The sequence below is a fragment of the Oncorhynchus keta genome, chromosome 23 (genome assembly GCF_023373465.1).
Source record: "Oncorhynchus keta strain PuntledgeMale-10-30-2019 chromosome 23, Oket_V2, whole genome shotgun sequence".
Taxonomy (NCBI): Eukaryota; Metazoa; Chordata; class Actinopteri; order Salmoniformes; family Salmonidae; genus Oncorhynchus; species Oncorhynchus keta.
The window spans coordinates 575166-594967 of NC_068443.1; the positions used below are offsets into that span (position 1 = coordinate 575166).

Consider the following 19802-nt stretch of genomic DNA (forward strand, 5'->3'; position numbering starts at 1 on the left):
AAATTGTAATTACTACGCTACTATGTCCTATTTATTGCCTTACCACCTCACGCCATTTGCAGTTTGTCTATTGTGTTATTGACTGTATGTTTGTTTACTCCATGTGTAACTCTGTGTTGTTGTTTGTATCGCACTGCTTTGATTTATCTTGGCCAGGTCGCAGTTGTAAATGAGTACTTCTCAACTAGCCTACCTGGTTAAATAATGGTGAAATAAATAAATAATTATTACATTCACTTCATTATATTTTATTCTATGTATTGTATTATTTCATTATTATAGGCCTGATTTACTTGTAGGCAAACGAAATTAGGACTGCATGAAACATCACTGAGCAGAGACGCACCCAACATGATTTTGACTTATATTTTGAAATCCCAGAATGTCGAACTCGGAAGTGAATATTACCCTCACGCATGCGCGTACCGTCAATCTGGGGGACATGTGTTTTCAAGCACGAAATCGTTTTTCTAGCAACTGTTTCTAGCTAGTTAAAATCATATTTCTTTCAGCTCATGTTTTGCACGTAAATTACAACAGTTACCCTTTACTGGTTTTGATTGTTTCCGGTGACAGAGTCGGAATAATCTGAACAGAAACACGTGAGAAAGGTTATTTGTTAGTTACTGTAGCATTCATCGTTAGGACAGCATGGGGCCCGTAATAGAGCTCATTGCTGGAAGTTACGAGCAGATCGCCTTTGGTTACCGGGTGTCTACAGGTGAAGAGGTATGTTGCTTTAGTTACTCAGCTTTGATTTTGATACCTGATTGTCCTGTATATATGACAAACTATACTGTTTACCTTTTGCGAACCGAGTAACGTTAGAGTTGGGGAGTATGTAACGGATGACACCGAAACGAACTCATCCGTGACGTTACCAGCAAACATATTGTAATAAGATTACAAATACTTTAAAAAAGTAAGGTGTAAACCAATACTTCTAGGATTAATTTTAAATGAAGAATGTTGGTGTGGCTGTAACGATACAAGTCCCATGACTCTTCCAGTAACATTGGGAGGGGGGGTTTGTTGATCTTTAAACCGTTTTTCAGTATAACCCAAACTCACTGTCAACCTAATGGTAATGTTATTCATCACTCTATTGCCCCTTTGATAAAGGCGTTCACCGCTAAACTGCTAATATAATGACCTGTATTGCCTCTATTGATCAAACCTCCATTGCCAGATGTTTGTTAGCAGGTCTCATTGCTGTGTTTGTCTATCTGCAGGAGTGGACAGCCACGGCAGACTTCACCCACCATGCCCACACTGCCTCAGTGTGCGCGGTGGCCACCAGCGAGAGGTATATCGCTACAGGAAGCAGAGACGAGACCATCCAGATCTACGACATGAAGAAGAGGGTTGAACATGGAGCTCTGCTGCATCACGACGGTAAGAGATATATGACATGATGAAGAAGAGGGTTGAACATGGAGCTCTGCTGCATCACGACGGTAAGAGATATATGACATGATGAAGAAGAGGGTTGAACATGGAGCTCTGCTGCGTCACGACGGTAAGAGATATATGACATGAAGAAGAGGGTTGAACATGGAGCTCTGCTGCATCATGACGGTAAGAGCTATATGACATGAAGAAGAGGGTTGAACATGGAGCTCTGCTGCGTCACGACGGTAAGAGATCTATGACATGATGAAGAGGGTTGAACATGGAGCTCTGCTGCATCATGACGGTAAGAGATATATGACATGAAGAAGAGGGTTGAACATGGAACTCTGCTGCGTCACGACGGTAAGAGATATATGACATGATGAAGAGGGTTGAACATGGAGCTCTGCTGCATCATGACGGTAAGAGATATATGACATGAAGAAGAGGGTTGAACATGGAGCTCTGCTGCATCATGACGGTAAGAGATATATGACATGAAGAAGAGGGTTGAACATGGAGCTCTGCTGCGTCACGACGGTAAGAGATATATGACATGATGAAGAGGGTTGAACATGGAGCTCTGCTGCATCACGACGGTAAGAGATATATGACATGATGAAGAGGGTTGAACATGGAGCTCTGCTGCATCATGACGGTAAGAGATATATGACATGAAGAAGAGGGTTGAACATGGAGCTCTGCTGCATCACGACGGTAAGAGATATATGACATGATGAAGAGGGTTGAACATGGAACTCTGCTGCGTCAGGGGTGTATTCATAGTCGAACACTGTAGCAAAACGTTTAGCAATGGAACCATTTGCTCCAGTAGGGGAAAACATTTTTGTAAGGGAAAGAGCATAGAAAATGTTTCTGCATCGTGACGGTGAGTTCAGGAAAACCACTTTTTGGAAATCAGTCTAGTAGGTTTTGAGAGCTGCAGAATCTCACCTGCTACAGCCAACAATCGGTTCCCAATCTGACGATCTTGAAGATACCTCACTAACTGCATCCACCGTTAATTTATGACTTCAATGGCTAAGTTTTCACTGTCTATTCCTTCGACGTGCCGGTTTTGATTAAGTCACTGACACAGTCAACAACAACATTGTGTGGCCCATGGTCTTTAGGCATGTGGCAAGCCACTAATATCGATTGAAATATTGTTCCCCTAAGTGTTGCGGCTGCTGTAAGAGGACTTTAGTACCTCTGACCCAGGTTTCATTGTTATGATCGTTGTTTAAGGTACCATTTCATGTCTGGAGTTCTATGGCTCCTCCCACCTGCTGAGTGGAGGACAGGACGGGCTGCTGTGTGTTTGGAGCACCAGGAACTGGGAGTGTCTTAAGTCTATCAGAGCACACAAGTAAGTTGTCACTCACAGAAATGATTAGGTTTTTCCAGGAATCCCGGTTGGAAGATTCCGGATGCCTGGTTATTCCCTTCTGAATCCTGGAATCTTCGAAACCCGGGATTTCTGGGAAGTCAGCAGAATTTTGCAACCGACAGACGTGATTCACAATATATTGTCAAACTAAGCATGTTTCCATCCACGGTTTTTTATGTTTTTATAAATGTGCGTAAAGTCATGACATATATAAAATAAATAATAATCACGTCAAAGGACATTTTATTTGTCACATGGGCCGAATACAACAGACAAGCCCTGAACCAACAGTGCAGTTGGTTATTTACTAAATAAACAAAAGTAACACAATAAAATAACGAGGCTATGTACCAGGGGTACAGAGTCAATGTACATGGGGTACAGGTTAGAGGTGATTTGTACATGTAACTAGGGGTAAAGTGACTATGCATAGATAATAAACAGTGAGTAGCAGCAGTGTAAAAACAAAGGGGGGTCAATGTAAATAGTCCAGGTGGACATTTGATTAAGTGTTCAGGAGTCTTATGTCTTGGGGGTAGAAGCCTTTTGGACCTAGACTTGATGCTCCGGTACCATTTGCCTTAGCGGAAGCAGAGAGAACAGTCTCTGACTTGGGTGACTGGAGTCTGACACCGCCGAGTATATAGGTTCTGGATGGCAGGAAGCTTGGCCTCAGTGATGTACTGGGCCGTACACACTACCCCCTGTAACGCCTTACGGTCAGATGCCGAGCACCCATACCAGGCGGTGATGCAACCGGTCAGGATGCTCTCGATGGTGCAGCTGTAGAACATTTTGAGGATCTGAGGACCCATGCCACATCTTTTCATTCTCCTGAGGGGTCTTGGTGTGCTTGGACCATGTTAGTTTGTTGGTGACGTGGACACCAAGGAACTTGACGCTCTCAACCTGCTCCACTGCAGCCCTGTCGATAAGAATGGGGGCCTGTTCTGCCCTCTTCCTGTAGTCCACAATCATCTCCTTTGTTTTTATCACGTTGAGCCATGGGTGAATAGGGAGTACAGGAGGGGACTAAGTACACACCCCTGAGGAGCCCCCGTGCTGATCCTCGACTTGGCAGATGTTGTTGCCAACCCTTACCACCTGGGGACAGCCCATCAGGAAGTACAGTTGCAGAGGGAGGTGTTGAATCCCAGGGTCCTTTGCTTAGTGATGAGCTCTGAGGGCACTATGGTGATGAACACTGAGCTGTAGTCAATGAACAGCATTCTCACGTAGGTGTTCCTTTTGTCCAGGTGGGAAAGGGCAGTGTTGTGGTTTGCGATTGCGTCATTTTTGGATGTGTTGGGGCGGGATGTTAATTAGAGTGTCAAGGGTTTCTGGAATGATGGTGTTGATGTGAGCCATGACCAGCCTTTCAAAGCACTTCATGGCTACTGACGTGAGTGCTACAGGGTGGTAGTCATTTAGGCAGGTTACTTTAGCTTTCTTGGGCAAAGGGACTGTGGTGGTCTGCTTGAAACATGTAGGTATTACAGACTCGGTCAGGGAGAGGTTGAAAATGTCAGTGAAGTGAATTTGTTCGTCCCGAGTTGGTGGGATATTTCTTTTGTGTATCAGTACACATGCAGCACAACACATCATTGAACATTTGTCTCATGCAGAAAGAAAGAAAGGTAGGGGGGCGTGGATCAGAAAACCAGTCAGTATCTGGTGTGGATCAGAAAACCAGTCAGTATCTGGTGGGACCATTTGCCTCATGCAGAAAGAAAGAAAGGTAGGGGGGCGTGGATCAGAAAACCAGTCAGTATCTGGTGTGGATCAGAACCAGTCAGTATCTGGTGGGACCATTTGCCTCATGCAGAAAGAAAGAAAGGTAGGGGCGTGGATCAGAAAACCAGTCAGTATCTGGTGGGACCATTTGCCTCATGCAGAAAGAAAGAAAGAAAGGTAGGGGCGTGGATCAGAAAACCAGTCAGTATCTGGTGTGGATCAGAACCAGTCAGTATCTGGTGTGGATCAGAACCAGTCAGTATCTGGTGTGGATCAGAAAACCAGTCAGTATCTGGTGTGGATCAGAAAACCAGTCAGTATCTGGTGTGGATCAGAAAACCAGTCAGTATCTGGTGTGGATCAGAACACCAGTCAGTATCTGGTGTGGATCAGAAAACCAGTCAGTATCTGGTGTGGATCAGAAAACCAGTCAGTATCTGGTGTGGATCAGAAACCCAGTCAGTATCTGGTGTGGATCAGAACACCAGTCAGTATCTGGTGTGGATCAGAAAACCAGTCAGTATCTGGTGTGGATCAGAACACCAGTCAGTATCTGGTGTGGATCAGAACACCAGTCAGTATCTGGTGTGGATCAGAACACCAGTCAGTATCTGGTGTGGATCAGAACACCAGTCAGTATCTGGTGTGGATCAGAACACCAGTCAGTATCTGGTGTGGATCAGAACACCAGTCAGTATCTGGTGTGGATCAGAACACCAGTCAGTATCTGGTGTGGATCAGAACACCAGTCAGTATCTGGTGTGGATCAGAAAACCAGTCAGTATCTGGTGTGGATCAGAAAACCAGTCAGTATCTGGTGTGGATCAGAAAACCAGTCAGTATCTGGTGTGGATCAGAAAACCAGTCAGTATCTGGTGTGGATCAGAAAACCAGTCAGTATCTGGTGTGGATCAGAAAACCAGTCAGTATCTGGTGGGACCATTTTCCTGATGCAGCGCGACACATCTCCTTCACATAGAGTTGATCAGGCTTGTTGATTGTGGCCTGTGGAATGTTGTCCCGCTCCTCTTCAATGGCTGTGCGAAGTTGGTGAATATTGGCGGGAACTGGAACACATTGTAGTTCAAGTTGATCCGGAGCATCCCAAACATGCTCAATGGGTGACATGTCTGGTGAGTATGCAGGCTATGGAAGAACTGGGACATTTTCAGCTTCCGGGAATTGTGTCCAGATCCTTGCTGTACATTATCTTGCTGAAACATGAGGTGAGGGCGGTGGATGAATGGCACGACAACGGGCCTCAGGATCTCGTCACGGTATCGCTGTGCATTCAAATTGCCATAGATAAAATGCAATTGTGTTTGTTGTCTGTAGCTTATGCCTGCCCATACCATAATCCAAAGGGGCACATCAGCAAACCGCTCGCACACAAGATGCCGTACACATGGTCTGTGGATGTGAGGCCGTGGTCTGTGGATGTGAGGCCGTGGTCTGTGGAAGTGGCAACAGCTCTATTTGACATTCCTGCATTCAGCATGCCAATTGCACGCTCCAACAAAACTTGGGACATCTGTGGCATTGTGTTGTGTGACAAAGCTGCACATTTTAGTGGCCTTTTATTGTCCCTAGAAGAAGCTGTGTAATGATCATGCTGTTTAATCAGCTTCTTGGTATGCCACACCTGTCAGGTGGATGGATTATCTTGGCAAAAGGAGAAATGCTCACTAACAGGGATGTAAAAACTAATTTGTTTTTACAACATTTCAGAAAAATAACATTTTTGTGCCGTATATGGAACATTTCTGGGATGTTTTATTTCAGTTCATAAAACACGAGACCAACACTTAACATGTTGCGTTTATATTCTGGTTCAGTGTATTTATAATGCAGATACTGTTGGATGGAAACCTAATGACCTACAGGATTAACACGTTGATCCATTAAGGTCGCCAACTCTAGGGGTCATGGGAAGCTAAGGGAATGTGCAGATCTTTGTTCCATCCCAGCACTAACGTACATGTTTTATTTCTTCTCCTCAGAGGTCAAGTTACGTCACTGTCCGTCCATCCCTCCGGGAAACTGGCCCTGACTGTCGGCACAGACAAGACACTTCGGTTTGCTTTCTGTTTTGAGTACATTTTTGGTTCTTGTTGTAGCTGTTCGAAACATTCTCTAGGAACTACGTTGACTGACTGTTTTTTGTGGTTGCAGAACGTGGAATCTAATCGACGGAAGATCGGCTTTCATCAAAAACATTAAACAGAGTAAGTTATCGCTCAATTACACATTTAATTTGATTTATTTTACCTTTATTTAACTAGGCAAGTCAGTTAAGAACACATTATTATTTTCAATGACGGCCTAGGAACAGTGGGGTTAACTGCCCGTTCAGGGGCAGAACGACAGATTTTGTACCTTGTCAGCTCGAGGGGTTTGAACTTTCAACCTTCCGGTTACTAGTCCAACACTCTAACCACTAGTCTACCCTGCCGCCCCAAGCTTCAGTATTTGACACATTTTGTATATGTAAAATAGTCACGGCCATTTTGTCTCTAACTCCCTCTCCTCCAGATGCAGTGATAGTGAAGTGGTCTCCCGAGGGGGATAAGTATGTGGTAGTGATCGGCGACAAGGTGGACGTTTATGACCTGGAAACAGCGACTCTGACATCAACCATAATCAACCCCAAGAGGATCTCATCCATCAAGTTCCTCACTGTGAGTTCTGGGCTTTACCCAGAAGGCTAGGGGTTCTGGGCTCTTATCGAGAAGGCTAGGGGTTCTGGGCTCTTATCGAGAAGGCTAGGGGTTCTGGGCTCTTATCGAGAAGGCTAGGGGTTCTGGGCTCTTATCGAGAAGGCTAGGGTTCAGGGCTCTTATCGAGAAGGCTAGGGGTTCTGGGCTCTTATCGAGAAGGCTAGGGGTTCTGGGCTCTTATCGAGAAGGCTAGGGGTTCTGGGCTCTTATCGAGAAGGCTAGGGGTTCTGGGCTTTACCGAGAAGGCTAGGGTTCTGGGCTTTACCGAGAAGGCTGGGGTTCTGGGCTTTACCGAGAAGGCTGGGGTTCTGGGCTCTTATCGAGAAGGCTGGGGTTCTGGGCTCTTATCGAGAAGGCTGGGGTTCTGGGCTCTTATCGAGACGGCTGGGGTTCTGGGCTCTTATCGAGACGGCTGGGGTTCTGGGCTCTTATCGAGACGGCTGGGGTTCTGGGCTTTTCTTAAGGATAATGTAAGATCACTAAAGTTTTATATTTAGTTCAGAGTGATCGACACAATGGTGAGCAATATTTAGAGTAATGCTTAATACACATGGTATATTTGTGACAGTCAAGGTGCAGGTTAATGGTGGTCACTAGACTTGATACACACTACACTCTAGGTAAAATCACAGTAGAACACACAGAACAGTAAAGAAACAGGATGGATGAATATGAGATGTAAGAAGGGAAGCAAACCTTTATCCACTTACAAGTAGCCGTTAGTTTTGTTGTCCCTTTTTGTAAGGAGTAATTGGTTTGTTTGTCATCAGAATTCCATCCTGGCCATAGCTGGGGACGACGAGACAGTCAGGCTGTGTGACATCAACACTCAGAAGGTGCTCTGTGAGTTCGAGGCTCATGAAACCAGGTACGTAGAATTAATATCTCTGGTTTCGCTGCTTCCTTCCTGTAATCATTATGGGCATTGTAATTGTATGATTTAATAGAATTATTGGATGTTTTCTTGGTAATTTTGTGAAAAAAGTTGTGCTGAATATTGTCTTCACCTTTGTCAGGGTGAAATCGGTGGACAGTTTCACCGTGGACGACTTCTGTGTTCTGGTGACGGCGTCAAACGATGGCTTCATCAAAATGTGGAAACTTAACCTTGAGGTGTGTACCACCTGTCTACCTGTCCTTGAGGTGTGTACAACCTGTCCTTGAGGTGTGTACTACCTGTCCTTGAGGTGTGTACCACCTGTCCTTGAGGTGTGTACCACCTGTCCTTGAGGTGTGTACCACCTGTCTACCTGTCGTTCACTGTGGCCCTCAACGGCCTGTCGGTGGAATTTGTATTTTATTTAGGCAGGGGTGTCCCATTGAGACCAAGGGGTGTCCCATTGAGACCAAGGGGTGTCCCATTGAGACCAAGGGGTGTCCCATTGAGACCAAGGGGTGTCCCATTGAGACCAAGGGGTGTCCCATTGAGACCAAGGGGTGTCCGATTGAGACCACGGGGTGTCTCATTGAGACAAAGGGGTGTCCCATTGAGACCAAGGGGTGTCCCATTGAGACCAAGGGGTGTCCCATTGAGACCAAGGGGTGTCCCATTGAGACCAAGGGGTGTCCCATTGAGACCAAGGGGTGTCCCATTGAGACCAAGGGGTGTCCCATTGAGACCAAGGGGTGTCCCATTGAGACCAAGCATTTACACTGTCTCTGGTAGGACCAAGCATTTACACTGTCTCTGGTAGGACCAAGCATTTACACACAGTCTCTGGTAGGACCAAGCATTTACACACAGTCTCTGGTAGGACTAGACATTTACACTGTCTCTGGTAGGACTAGACATTTACACTGTCTCTGGTAGGACTAGAGGGTTCCCAGGGTTGATGAACAGTAATGTTGCTCTAAAGATGACGACATTTCTATTATTCATCGGTGATGTCATCTATATTCACGTTTCTCTGTGTTGCTACTCGTCTTTTTTAAGTAACCATGACGATTCCGAGAGTTGACACGATGGCACTAAACACTGTGTCCTCTTCTCTGAATCCGGTGGTCGTCTGTCGTGTTCCAGTCCTTGGAGCCTCCGGTCCTCCTGGGGAAGGTGAATACTACAGCGAGGTTGACCTGTCTGGCCGTGTGGAAGCCCACCACTCTACAGGAGTCTCCCCCGGAGGTCAAAACAGAACCTACTACGTCTCACGGTACTGGACTGTCTAGTTCTTAATCAATAATAATAATAATAATAATATGCCATTTTTAACATTTTTTTTTTCTCCCAAAGTGACTGTCATGCACACACATCCTGGTCCCGGTGACCCAAAATGGCGCACATGGTAGTTTTTGCCCCAGTACTAAACACCTGATTCTATTAATCAGTTATGTAGTAGGAAAATAAACAACATTTTGGGTCACCAGGGTGAGGAACCACTGGTCAAATGGTGTTACCCCAGTCCTGGTATGGCTTTTCATCATTATTAGTGTTGGAATATTTTAAAATGTATTTTGTTATTTGATTTTTTTTTTTACCCTTATATTAATTTTTTTATTTTACCTTTTATTTAACCAGGCAAGTCGGTTAAGAACTAATTCTTATTTTTAATGACGGCCTAGGAACAGTGGGTTAACTGCCTGTTCAGGGGCAGAACGAGTCCCGGAACATGTTCCAGAAGAGAAACTCAGTCCGTCAACTTCCAAACCATTCGATAATGAGACCGGGCTGAAATCCAAAGTTGTGCTATATATTTATTGGCTATGTCATAGCTCCTTTTAGAAGATGAATATTGATACGTTACGAGCTGTGACACTTTTAAAGGGGGGGGGGGGGACAAAAAGCAAAAGCTAAGTTATACTCGGGGTTCCCCTCATGGCTCCGGTGCCTTCAGAAAAGTGTTCAGACCTCTTGATTTATTCCACATTTTGTATTGAAAAAAAATATAGAAAAAAAATAAATACAGAAATATGTCATTTACATAAGAATTCACACCTGAGTCAATCTGGGTGGAGGAGCCCTGCCAGTCTAATATGGCTTGGTCCTACTGGGTGGAGGAGCCCTGCTAGTCTAATATGGCTTGGTCCTACTGGGTGGAGGAGCCCTGCTAGTCTAATATGGCTTGGTCCTACTGGGTGGAGGAGCCCTGCTAGTCTAATATTGCTTGGTTCTACTGGGTGGAGGAGCCCTGCTAGTCTAATATGGCTTGGTCCTACTGGGTGGAGGAGCCCTGCTAGTCTAATATGGCTTGGTCCTACTGGGTGGAGGAGCCCTGCCAGTCTAATATGGCTTGGTCCTACTGGGTGGAGGAGCCCTGCTAGTCTAATATGGCTTGGTCCTACTGGGTGGAGGAGCCCTGCTAGTCTAATATGGCTTGGTCCTACTGGGTGGAGGAGCCCTGCCAGTCTAATATGGCTTGGTCCTACTGGGTGGAGGAGCCCTGCTAGTCTAATATGGCTTGGTCCTACTGGGTGGAGGAGCCCTGCCAGTCTAATATGGCTTGGTCCTACTGGGTGGAGGAGCCCTGCTAGTCTAATATGGCTTGGTCCTACTGGGTGGAGGAGCCCTGCTAGTCTAATATTGCTTGGTTCTACTGGGTGGAGGAGCCCTGCCAGACTAATATGGCTTGGTCCTCCTGGGTGGAGGTGCCCTGCTAGAGTAATATGGCATGGTCCTACTGGGTGGAGGAGCCCTGCCAGTCTAATATGGCTTGGTCCTACTGGGTGGAGGAGCCCTGCCAGTCAAAGATGGCTTGGTCCTACTGGGTGGAGGAGCCCTGCTAGTCTAATATGGCTTGGTTCTACTGGGTGGAGGAGCCCTGCTAGTCTAATATGGTTTGGTTCTACTGGGTGGAGGAGCCCTGCTAGTCTAATATGGCTTGGTCCTACTGGGTGGAGGAGCCCTGCTAGTCTAATATGGCTTGGTCCTACTGGGTGGAGGAGCCCTGCCAGTCTAATATGGCTTGGTCCTACTGGGTGGAGGAGCCCTGCTAGTCTAATATGGCTTGGTCCTACTGGGTGGAGGAGCCCTGCTAGTCTAATATGGCTTGGTCCTACTGGGTGGAGGAGCCCTGCCAGTCTAATATGGCTTGGTCCTACTGGGTGGAGGAGCCCTGCTAGTCTAATATGGCTTGGTCCTACTGGGTGGAGGAGCCCTGCTAGTCTAATATGGCTTGGTCCTACTGGGTGGAGGAGCCCTGCTAGTCTAATATGGCTTGGTCCTACTGGGTGGAGGAGCCCTGCCAGTCTAATATGGCTTGGTCCTACTGGGTGGAGGAGCCCTGCCAGTCTAATATGGCTTGGTCCTACTGGGTGGAGGAGCCCTGCTAGTCTAATATGGCTTGGTCCTACTGGGTGGAGGAGCCCTGCCAGTCTAATATGGCTTGGTTCTACTGGGTGGAGGAGCCCTGCCAGTCTAATATGGCTTGGTCCTACTGGGTGGAGGAGCCCTGCCAGTCTAATATGGCTTGGTCCTACTGGGTGGAGGAGCCCTGCTAGTCTAATATGGCTTGGTTCTACTGGGTGGAGGAGCCCTGCCAGTCTAATATGGCTTGGTCCTACTGGGTGGAGGAGCCCTGCTAGTCTAATATGGCTTGGTCCTACTGGGTGGAGGAGCCCTGCTAGTCTAATATGGCTTGGTCCTACTGGGTGGAGGAGCCCTGCTAGTCTAATATGGCTTGGTCCTACTGGGTGGAGGAGCCCTGCTAGTCTAATATGGCTTGGTTCTACTGGGTGGAGGAGCCCTGCCAGTCTAATATGGCTTGGTTCTACTGGGTGGAGGAGCCCTGCCAGTCTAATATGGCTTGGTCCTACTGGGTGGAGGAGCCCTGCCAGTCTAATATGGCTTGGTCCTACTGGGTGGAGGAGCCCTGCTAGTCTAATATGGCTTGGTCCTACTGGGTGGAGGAGCCCTGCTAGTCTAATATGGCTTGGTCCTACTGGGTGGAGGAGCCCTGCTAGTCTAATATGGCTTGGTCCTACTGGGTGGAGGAGCCCTGCTAGTCTAATATGGCTTGGTCCTACTGGGTGGAGGAGCCCTGCTAGTCTAATATGGCTTGGTCCTACTGGGTGGAGGAGCCCTGCTAGTCTAATATGGCTTGGTCCTACTGGGTGGAGGAGCCCTGCTAGTCTAATATGGCTTGGTGCTACTGGGTGGAGGAGCCCTGCTAGTCTAATATGGCTTGGTCCTACTGGGTGGAGGAGCCCTGCCAGTCTAATATGGCTTGGTCCTACTGGGTGGAGGAGCCCTGCCAGTCTAATATGGCTTGGTCCTACTGGGTGGAGGAGCCCTGCCAGTCTAATATGGCTTGGTCCTACTGGGTGGAGGAGCCCTGCCAGTCTAATATGGCTTGGTCCTACTGGGTGGAGGAGCCCTGCTAGTCTAATATGGCTTGGTCCTACTGGGTGGAGGAGCCCTGCTAGTCTAATATGGCTTGGTCCTACTGGGTGGAGGAGCCCTGCCAGTCTAATATGGCTTGGTCCTACTGGGTGGAGGAGCCCTGCTAGTCTAATATGGCTTGGTCCTACTGGGTGGAGGAGCCCTGCCAGTCTAATATGGCTTGGTCCTACTGGGTGGAGGAGCCCTGCCAGTCTAATATGGCTTGGTCCTACTGGGTGGAGGAGCCCTGCTAGTCTAATATGGCTTGGTCCTACTGGGTGGAGGAGCCCTGCCAGTCTAATATGGCTTGGTCCTACTGGGTGGAGGAGCCCTGCCAGTCTAATATGGCTTGGTCCTACTGGGTGGAGGAGCCCTGCTAGTCTAATATGGCTTGGTCCTACTGGGTGGAGGAGCCCTGCCAGTCTAATATGGCTTGGTTCTACAACCAATTTTGAATGATAAATTGGTTCTTGTGACATATGTTTGTCTCGTATGGCATTTGTGTGAATGTTGTTGCGTGACTTGCCACAACTCAAGTTATTCTGTTTCTATTATATTATTATATTATGTTGGACAAGATCTTATATGTGGAATTGCTGGATGTAAAACTCTTGAGTACTAGAGAAACCCTTAACATTAAGGTCTCTTTTTATAGAAAGTTATGTACAAAAATATTTCGTGTGGTTTTAAAATGCGTATTTTTTTTTCTGGCAATATAGCATGAGAATATCATGTGGTTGTTTTCCTTCATCCCCCGACAGACGTCAAGGATGTCCTGGAACTTGAGAAGAGGAAGAAGAGGGTCAGGATCTCGACTGTAGAAGTGGTCCAAGAGGAAGATGCTTCACCCAAGAAGAAAAAAGATGGTGGGAAAAAAAAGCTGAAAACTTAATAAAAAAATATATTTTAAAATTGTAGTTTCAACCTGGTGTCAGGTCATTTCGTATTATTCTGTACGTAAATCCGAGCTGTACCTTTTTAGTATGATATGTTACGTTTCTTATGGTATGTATTAATTTGTGGATGTCCATCACCCATTTTGTGTATGTTATGAATTTGCTAAATAAATGATATGTTACATTCTAGCTAGATGGCTAACATTAGCTTGTCTAGGGGTTAGGGTTATGTTTAGGAGTTAGGTTAAAGGTTTAGGGGAAGGGTTAGCTAACATGCTAAGTAGCTAGAAAGTAGTTGCTAAAGTTGTCCAGGATGAGATTCAAACTCACAACCTTTGGGTTGCTAGATGTTTGCGTTACATGCCCACCCATCTCTTGATCAACCACCCTACTTGTTTTTTTGCCTTAAGTAACGATCCATATTATGTAACCGTAACATATAATACTAATTTGAGTGTTCCGGATTTACATTTACTATGTTACGCCTAGTCTGAGACCAGGCTGGTATTTTTGGTGTGTATATGATGTGGTCTTAGATCTGTGACAATGACATTTGGCCACTAGGGGGTGACAGACCTACTTTATAAACAGCTTGTATGTCCTTTTACTGTCTGTAGTCAAGTTATTTATGATCCCAATAACAATGGACTCTTATCAATCTACATTTTCCTATCGAAACATAACAATAAGTTATAATACAAAGTGAAAATAGCTTAGTCTGTAGGTGAGTGGATGGGAGTTGGATTGTCCAAGGACATGAGGAAGAGTGCATTGGCCTTTTGGGCCTTTTTTAAAAAACTTTTTACTGAACAAAAATAAATGCAACATGCAACAATTAAAGTTCATATTAGGAAATCGGTCAATTGAAATAAATACATCTGGTCCTAATCTATGGATTTCACGACTGGGAATACAGATATCTGTCGGTCACCTATATATTTTTAAAGTAGGAGCGTGGATCAGAAAACCAGTCAGTATCTGGTGTGGATCAGAAAACCAGTCAGTATCTGGTGTGGATCAGAACCAGTCAGTATCTGGTGTGGATCAGAAAACCAGTCAGTATCTGGTGTGGATCAGAACCAGTCAGTATCTGGTGTGACCATTTGTCTCATCTCCTTCACATAGAGTTGATCAGGCTGTTGATTGTGGCCTGTGGCACGTTGTCCCACTCTTCAATGGCTGTGTGAAGTCACTGGGTATTGGCGGAAACTGGAACGTGCTGTCGTACACGTCAATCCAGAGCATCCCAAACATGCTCAATGGGTGACATGTCTGGTGAGTATGAAGGCCATGTAAGAACTGGGACATGTTCAGATTCCAGGAATTGTGTCCAGATCCTTGCGACATGGGGCCCTGCATTATCATGCTGAAACATGAGGTGTTGGATGAATGGCACAGCGATGTCAAAACTGACAGGTGATGAAAGATTGATGTCTGAGTACACACAGAAACACAATGTTACTATAAAACAGGATGTCTGGGTACACACAGAAACACAATGTTACTATAAAACACAAGATGTCTGGGTACACACAGAAACATGATGTTACTATAAAACACAAGATGTCTGGGTACACACAGAAACACTATGTTACTATAAAACAAGATGTCTGAGTACACACAGAAACACGATGTTACTATAAAACACAAGATGTCTGAGTACACACAGAAACATGATGTTACTATAAAACACAAGATGTCTGGGTACACACAGAAACACTATGTTACTATAAAACAAGATGTCTGAGTACACACAGAAACACGATGTTACTATAAAACAAGATGTCTGAGTACACAGAAACATGATGTTACTATAAAACAAGATGTCTGGGTACACACAGAAACACAATGTTACTATAAAACAAGATGTCTGAGTACACACAGAAACACTATGTTACTATAAAACAAGATGTCTGGATACACACAGAAACACAATGTTACTAAATAACAAGATGTCTGAGTACACACAGAAACACAATGTTACTATAAAACACAAGATGTCTGAGTACACAGAAACACTATGTTACTATAAAACAAGATGTCTGAGTACACACAGAAACACGATGTTACTATAAAACAAGATGTCTGAGTACACACAGAAACACGATGTTACTATAAAACAAGATGTCTGAGTACACAGAAACATGATGTTACTATAAAACAAGATGTCTGGATACACACAGAAACACAATGTTACTAAATAACAAGATGTCTGAGTACACACAGAAACACAATGTTACTATAAAACACAAGATGTCTGAGTACACAGAAACACAATGTTACTATAAAACAAGATGTCTGGGTACACACAGAAACACAATGTTACTGTAAAACAGAGGCACATGGTAAATAAAGGGTAAACAAATGAGCAAATAGCAAATGAGCAATTAGCAAATTAGCAATTAGCAAATAGCAAATGAGCAATTAGCAAAATAGCAAATTAGCAATTAGCAAATTAGCAAATCAGGGAAGTGCACTTGTATGCACAACAATCAAACGATCTAAATGTAGATGATAAATACCTTGGCCACTACACTCATGCAAAACAGTCAATAATGTAATTCTCCAGTGGTCCATGCTGGTTTGGGTTGAAATATAATATTATTCTCTGTTGGGGATTTATGGCGGTGTGCGTACTAGTATCAGGTAAATTACTGCCACCTACCTACCGAGGTGGAGTCTGTACTACCAGGCTAGAGTCTGATGCTAAGGAGGTGTATATTAGATTCTGTACTACCAGGCTAGAGTCTGATGCTAAGGAGGTGTATTAGATTCTGCACTACCAGGCTAGAGTCTGAAATGTGTTTCTGGGATAGTGAAGGCTGCTGAGTCGTGTTTCTGGGATAGTGAAGGCTGCTGAAACGTGTTTCTGGGATAGTGAAGGCTGCTGAGTCATGTTTCTGGGATAGTGAAGGCTGCTGAGTTGTGTTTCTGGGATAGTGAAGGCTGCTGAAACGTGTTTCTGGGATAGTGAAGGCTGCTGAGTTGTGTTTCTGGGATAGTGAAGGCTGCTGAGACGTGTTTCTGGGATAGTGAAGCCTGCTGAGTCGTGTTTCTGGGATAGTGAAGGCTGCTGAAACGTGTTTCTGGGATAGTGAAGGCTGCTGAGCCGTGCTTCTGGGATAGTGAAGGCTGCTGAGTCGTGTTTCTGGGATAGTGAAGGCTGCTGAGTCGTGTTTCTGGGATAGTGAAGGCTGCTGAGTCGTGTTTCTGGGATAGTGAAGGCTGCTGAGTTGTGTTTCTGGTATAGTGAAGGCTGCTGAGTCGTGTTTCTGGGATAGTGAAGGCTGCTGAGTCGTGTTTCTGGGATAGTGAAGGCTGCTGAAACGTGTTTCTGGGATAGTGAAGGCTGCTGAGTCATGTTTCTGGGACAGTGAAGGCTGCTGAGTTGTGTTTCTGGTATAGTGAAGGCTGCTGAAACGTGTTTCTGGGATAGTGAAGGCTGCTGAGTCGTGTTTCTGGGATAGTGAAGGCTGCTGAGTCGTGTTTCTGGGATAGTGAAGGCTGCTGAAACGTGTTTCTGGGATAGTGAAGGCTGCTGAGTCGTGTTTCTGGGATAGTGAAGGCTGCTGAGTCGTGTTTCTGGGATAGTGAAGGCTGCTGAGTTGTGTTTCTGGGATAGTGAAGGCTGCTGAAACGTGTTTCTGGGATAGTGAAGGCTGCTGAAACGTGTTTCTGGGATAGTGAAGGCTGCTGAGTTGTGTTTCTGGGATAGTGAAGGCTGCTGAGTCATGTTTCTGGGATAGTGAAGGCTGCTGAGCCGTGTTTCTGGGATAGTGAAGGCTGCTGAGTCGTGTTTCTGGGATAGTGAAGGCTGCTGAGTCGTGTTTCTGGGATAGTGAAGGCTGCTGAGTCGTGTTTCTGGGATAGTGAAGGCTGCTGAGTCGTGTTTCTGGGATAGTGAAGGCGGCTGAGTCGTGTTTCTGGGATAGTGAAGGCTGCTGAGTCGTGTTTCTGGGATAGTGAAGGCTGCTGAGTCGTGTTTCTGGGATAGTGAAGGCGGCTGAGTCGTGTTTCTGGGATAGTGAAGGCGGCTGAGTCGTGTTTCTGGGATAGTGAAGGCTGCTGAGTCGTGTTTCTGGGATAGTGAAGGCTGCTGAAACGTGTTTCTGGGATAGTGAAGGCTGCTGAGCCGTGTTTCTGGGATAGTGAAGGCGGCTGAGTCGTGTTTCTGGGATAGTGAAGGCGGCTGAGTCGTGTTTCTGGGATAGTGAAGGCTGCTGAAACGTGTTTCTGGGATAGTGAAGGCTGCTGAGTCATGTTTCTGGGATAGTGAAGGCTGCTGAAACGTGTTTCTGGGATAGTGAAGGCTGCTGAGTCATGTTTCTGGGATAGTGAAGGCTGCTGAGTCGTGTTTCTGGGATAGTGAAGGCTGCTGAAACGTGTTTCTGGGATAGTGAAGGCTGCTGAGTCGTGTTTCTGGGATAGTGAAGGCTGCTGAGTCGTGTTTCTGGGATAGTGAAGGCTGCTGAAACGTGTTTCTGGGATAGTGAAGGCTGATGAAACGTGTTTCTGGGATAGTGAAGGCTGCTGAGTCGTGTTTCTGGGATAGTGAAGGCTGCTGAAACGTGTTTCTGGGATAGTGAAGGCTGCTGAGTCCATTTCTGGGATAGTGAAGGCTGCTGAGCCGTGTTTCTGGGATAGTGAAGGCTGCTGAGCCGTGTTTCTGGGATAGTGAAGGCTGCTGAGCCGTGTTTCTGGGATAGTGAAGACTGCTGAGTCGTGTTTCTGGGATAGTGAAGGCTGCTGAGCCGTGTTTCTGGGATAGTGAAGGCTGCTGAGTCGTGTTTCTGGGATAGTGAAGGCTGCTGAGCCGTGTCCTGTCACTGGGTCCTTGGAGCCAGTGAATGTGTTGTGACGTGGTATTGACTTTACATACCCTGCTGTCAGAAGTTCTACTGTCCCTTCATCATCTCCTTCCAGAATCATCTCCAGTTGAGATGTATCCACATCCACAGACCATACATCCATAGACCATACATCCACAGACCATACATCCACAGGCCATACATCCACAGGCCATAAATCCACAGGCCGTAGACCATACATCCACAGACCATACATCCATAGACCATACATCCATAGACCATACATCCACAGGCCATACATCCATAGACCATACATCCATAGACCATACATCCACAGACCATACATCCATAGACCATACATCCACAGGCCATACATCCACAGGCCATACATCCACAGGCCATACATCCACAGACCATACATCCACAGACCATACATCCACAGACCATACATCCACAGACCATACATCCACAGACCATACATCCACAGGCCATACATCCACAGGCCATACATCCACAGGCCATACATCCACAGGCCATACATCCACAGACCATACATCCATAGACCATACATCCACAGACCATACATCCACAGACCATACATCCACAGACCATACATCCATAGACCATACATCCACAGACCATACATCCACAGACCATACATCCATAGACCATACATCCACAGACCATACATCCACAGACCATACATCCACAGACCATACATCCACAGACCATACATCCACAGACCATACATCCACAGACCATACATCCACAGACCATACATCCACAGACCATACATCCACAGACCATACATCCACAGACCATACATCCACAGACCATACATCCACAGACCATACATCCACAGACCATACATCCATAGACCATACATCCACAGACCATACATCCACAGACCATACATCCACAGACCATACATCCACAGACCATACATCCACAGACCATACATCCACAGACCATACATCCACAGACCATACATCCACAGACCATACATCCACAGACCATACATCCACAGACCATACATCCACAGACCATACATCCACAGACCATACATCCACAGACCATACATCCACAGACCATACATCCACAGACCATACATCCACAGACCATACATCCACAGACCATACATCCACAGACCATACATCCACAGACCATACATCCATAGACCATACATCCACAGACCATACATCCACAGACCATACATCCATAGACCATACATCCACAGACCATACATCCATAGTCAAATGTGGATGTGATGAGAGCGAAATAGACATTCATAAGTTATGTGGATGCCCCCCATGTGTGCCCGGTTAAACATCTCATTGCCCCTCATCAGTACCTGGTTAGACATCTCATTGCCCCTCATCAGTACCTGGTTAGACATCTCATTGCCCCTCATCAGTACCTGGTTAGACATCTCATTGCCCCTCATCAGTACCTGGTTAGACATCTCATTGCCCCTCATCAGTACCTGGTTAAACATCTCATTGCCCCTCATCAGTACCTGGTTAGACATCTCATTGCCCCTCATCAGTACCT

At 45.9% G+C, this 19802-nt stretch overlaps 1 protein-coding gene across 8 annotated transcripts; it reads left to right on the forward strand.

Moving 5' to 3' along the window:
* The first annotated feature begins 410 nt into the window (after positions 1–410).
* Positions 411–14050, forward strand: pak1ip1 (PAK1 interacting protein 1). Of its 8 annotated transcripts, none has more exons than XM_035758428.2 (10): positions 411–729; positions 1233–1395; positions 2641–2761; positions 6517–6591; positions 6689–6741; positions 7049–7194; positions 8004–8101; positions 8250–8346; positions 9254–9383; positions 13309–14050. In XM_035758428.2, exons 1-10 carry the CDS (start codon positions 652–654, stop codon positions 13437–13439), a joined length of 1092 nt encoding a protein of 363 aa, XP_035614321.1. In that variant the 5' UTR covers positions 411–651; the 3' UTR covers positions 13440–14050. The 8 variants fall into 8 exon arrangements, with proteins under 8 accessions (XP_035614321.1, XP_052331839.1, XP_052331840.1 ...); XM_052475879.1 differs by lacking the exons at positions 411–729; positions 1233–1395 and adding exons at positions 1698–1724; positions 1958–1991; XM_052475880.1 differs by lacking the exons at positions 411–729; positions 1233–1395 and adding exons at positions 1698–1724; positions 2076–2109.
* Positions 14051–19802: the final 5752 nt, after the last annotated feature.

Bases quoted from the DNA above. Each gene is read 5' to 3' on its own strand.
- pak1ip1 (XM_035758428.2), top strand. From the start codon at position 652: ATGGGGCCCGTAATAGAGCTCATTGCTGGAAGTTACGAGCAGATCGCC. The intron at 8,347-9,253 runs GTGTGTACCACC...GTCGTGTTCCAG, and splicing joins TGTGGAAACTTAACCTTGAG to TCCTTGGAGCCTCCGGTCCT. The intron at 9,384-13,308 runs GTACTGGACTGT...ATCCCCCGACAG, and splicing joins AGAACCTACTACGTCTCACG to ACGTCAAGGATGTCCTGGAA.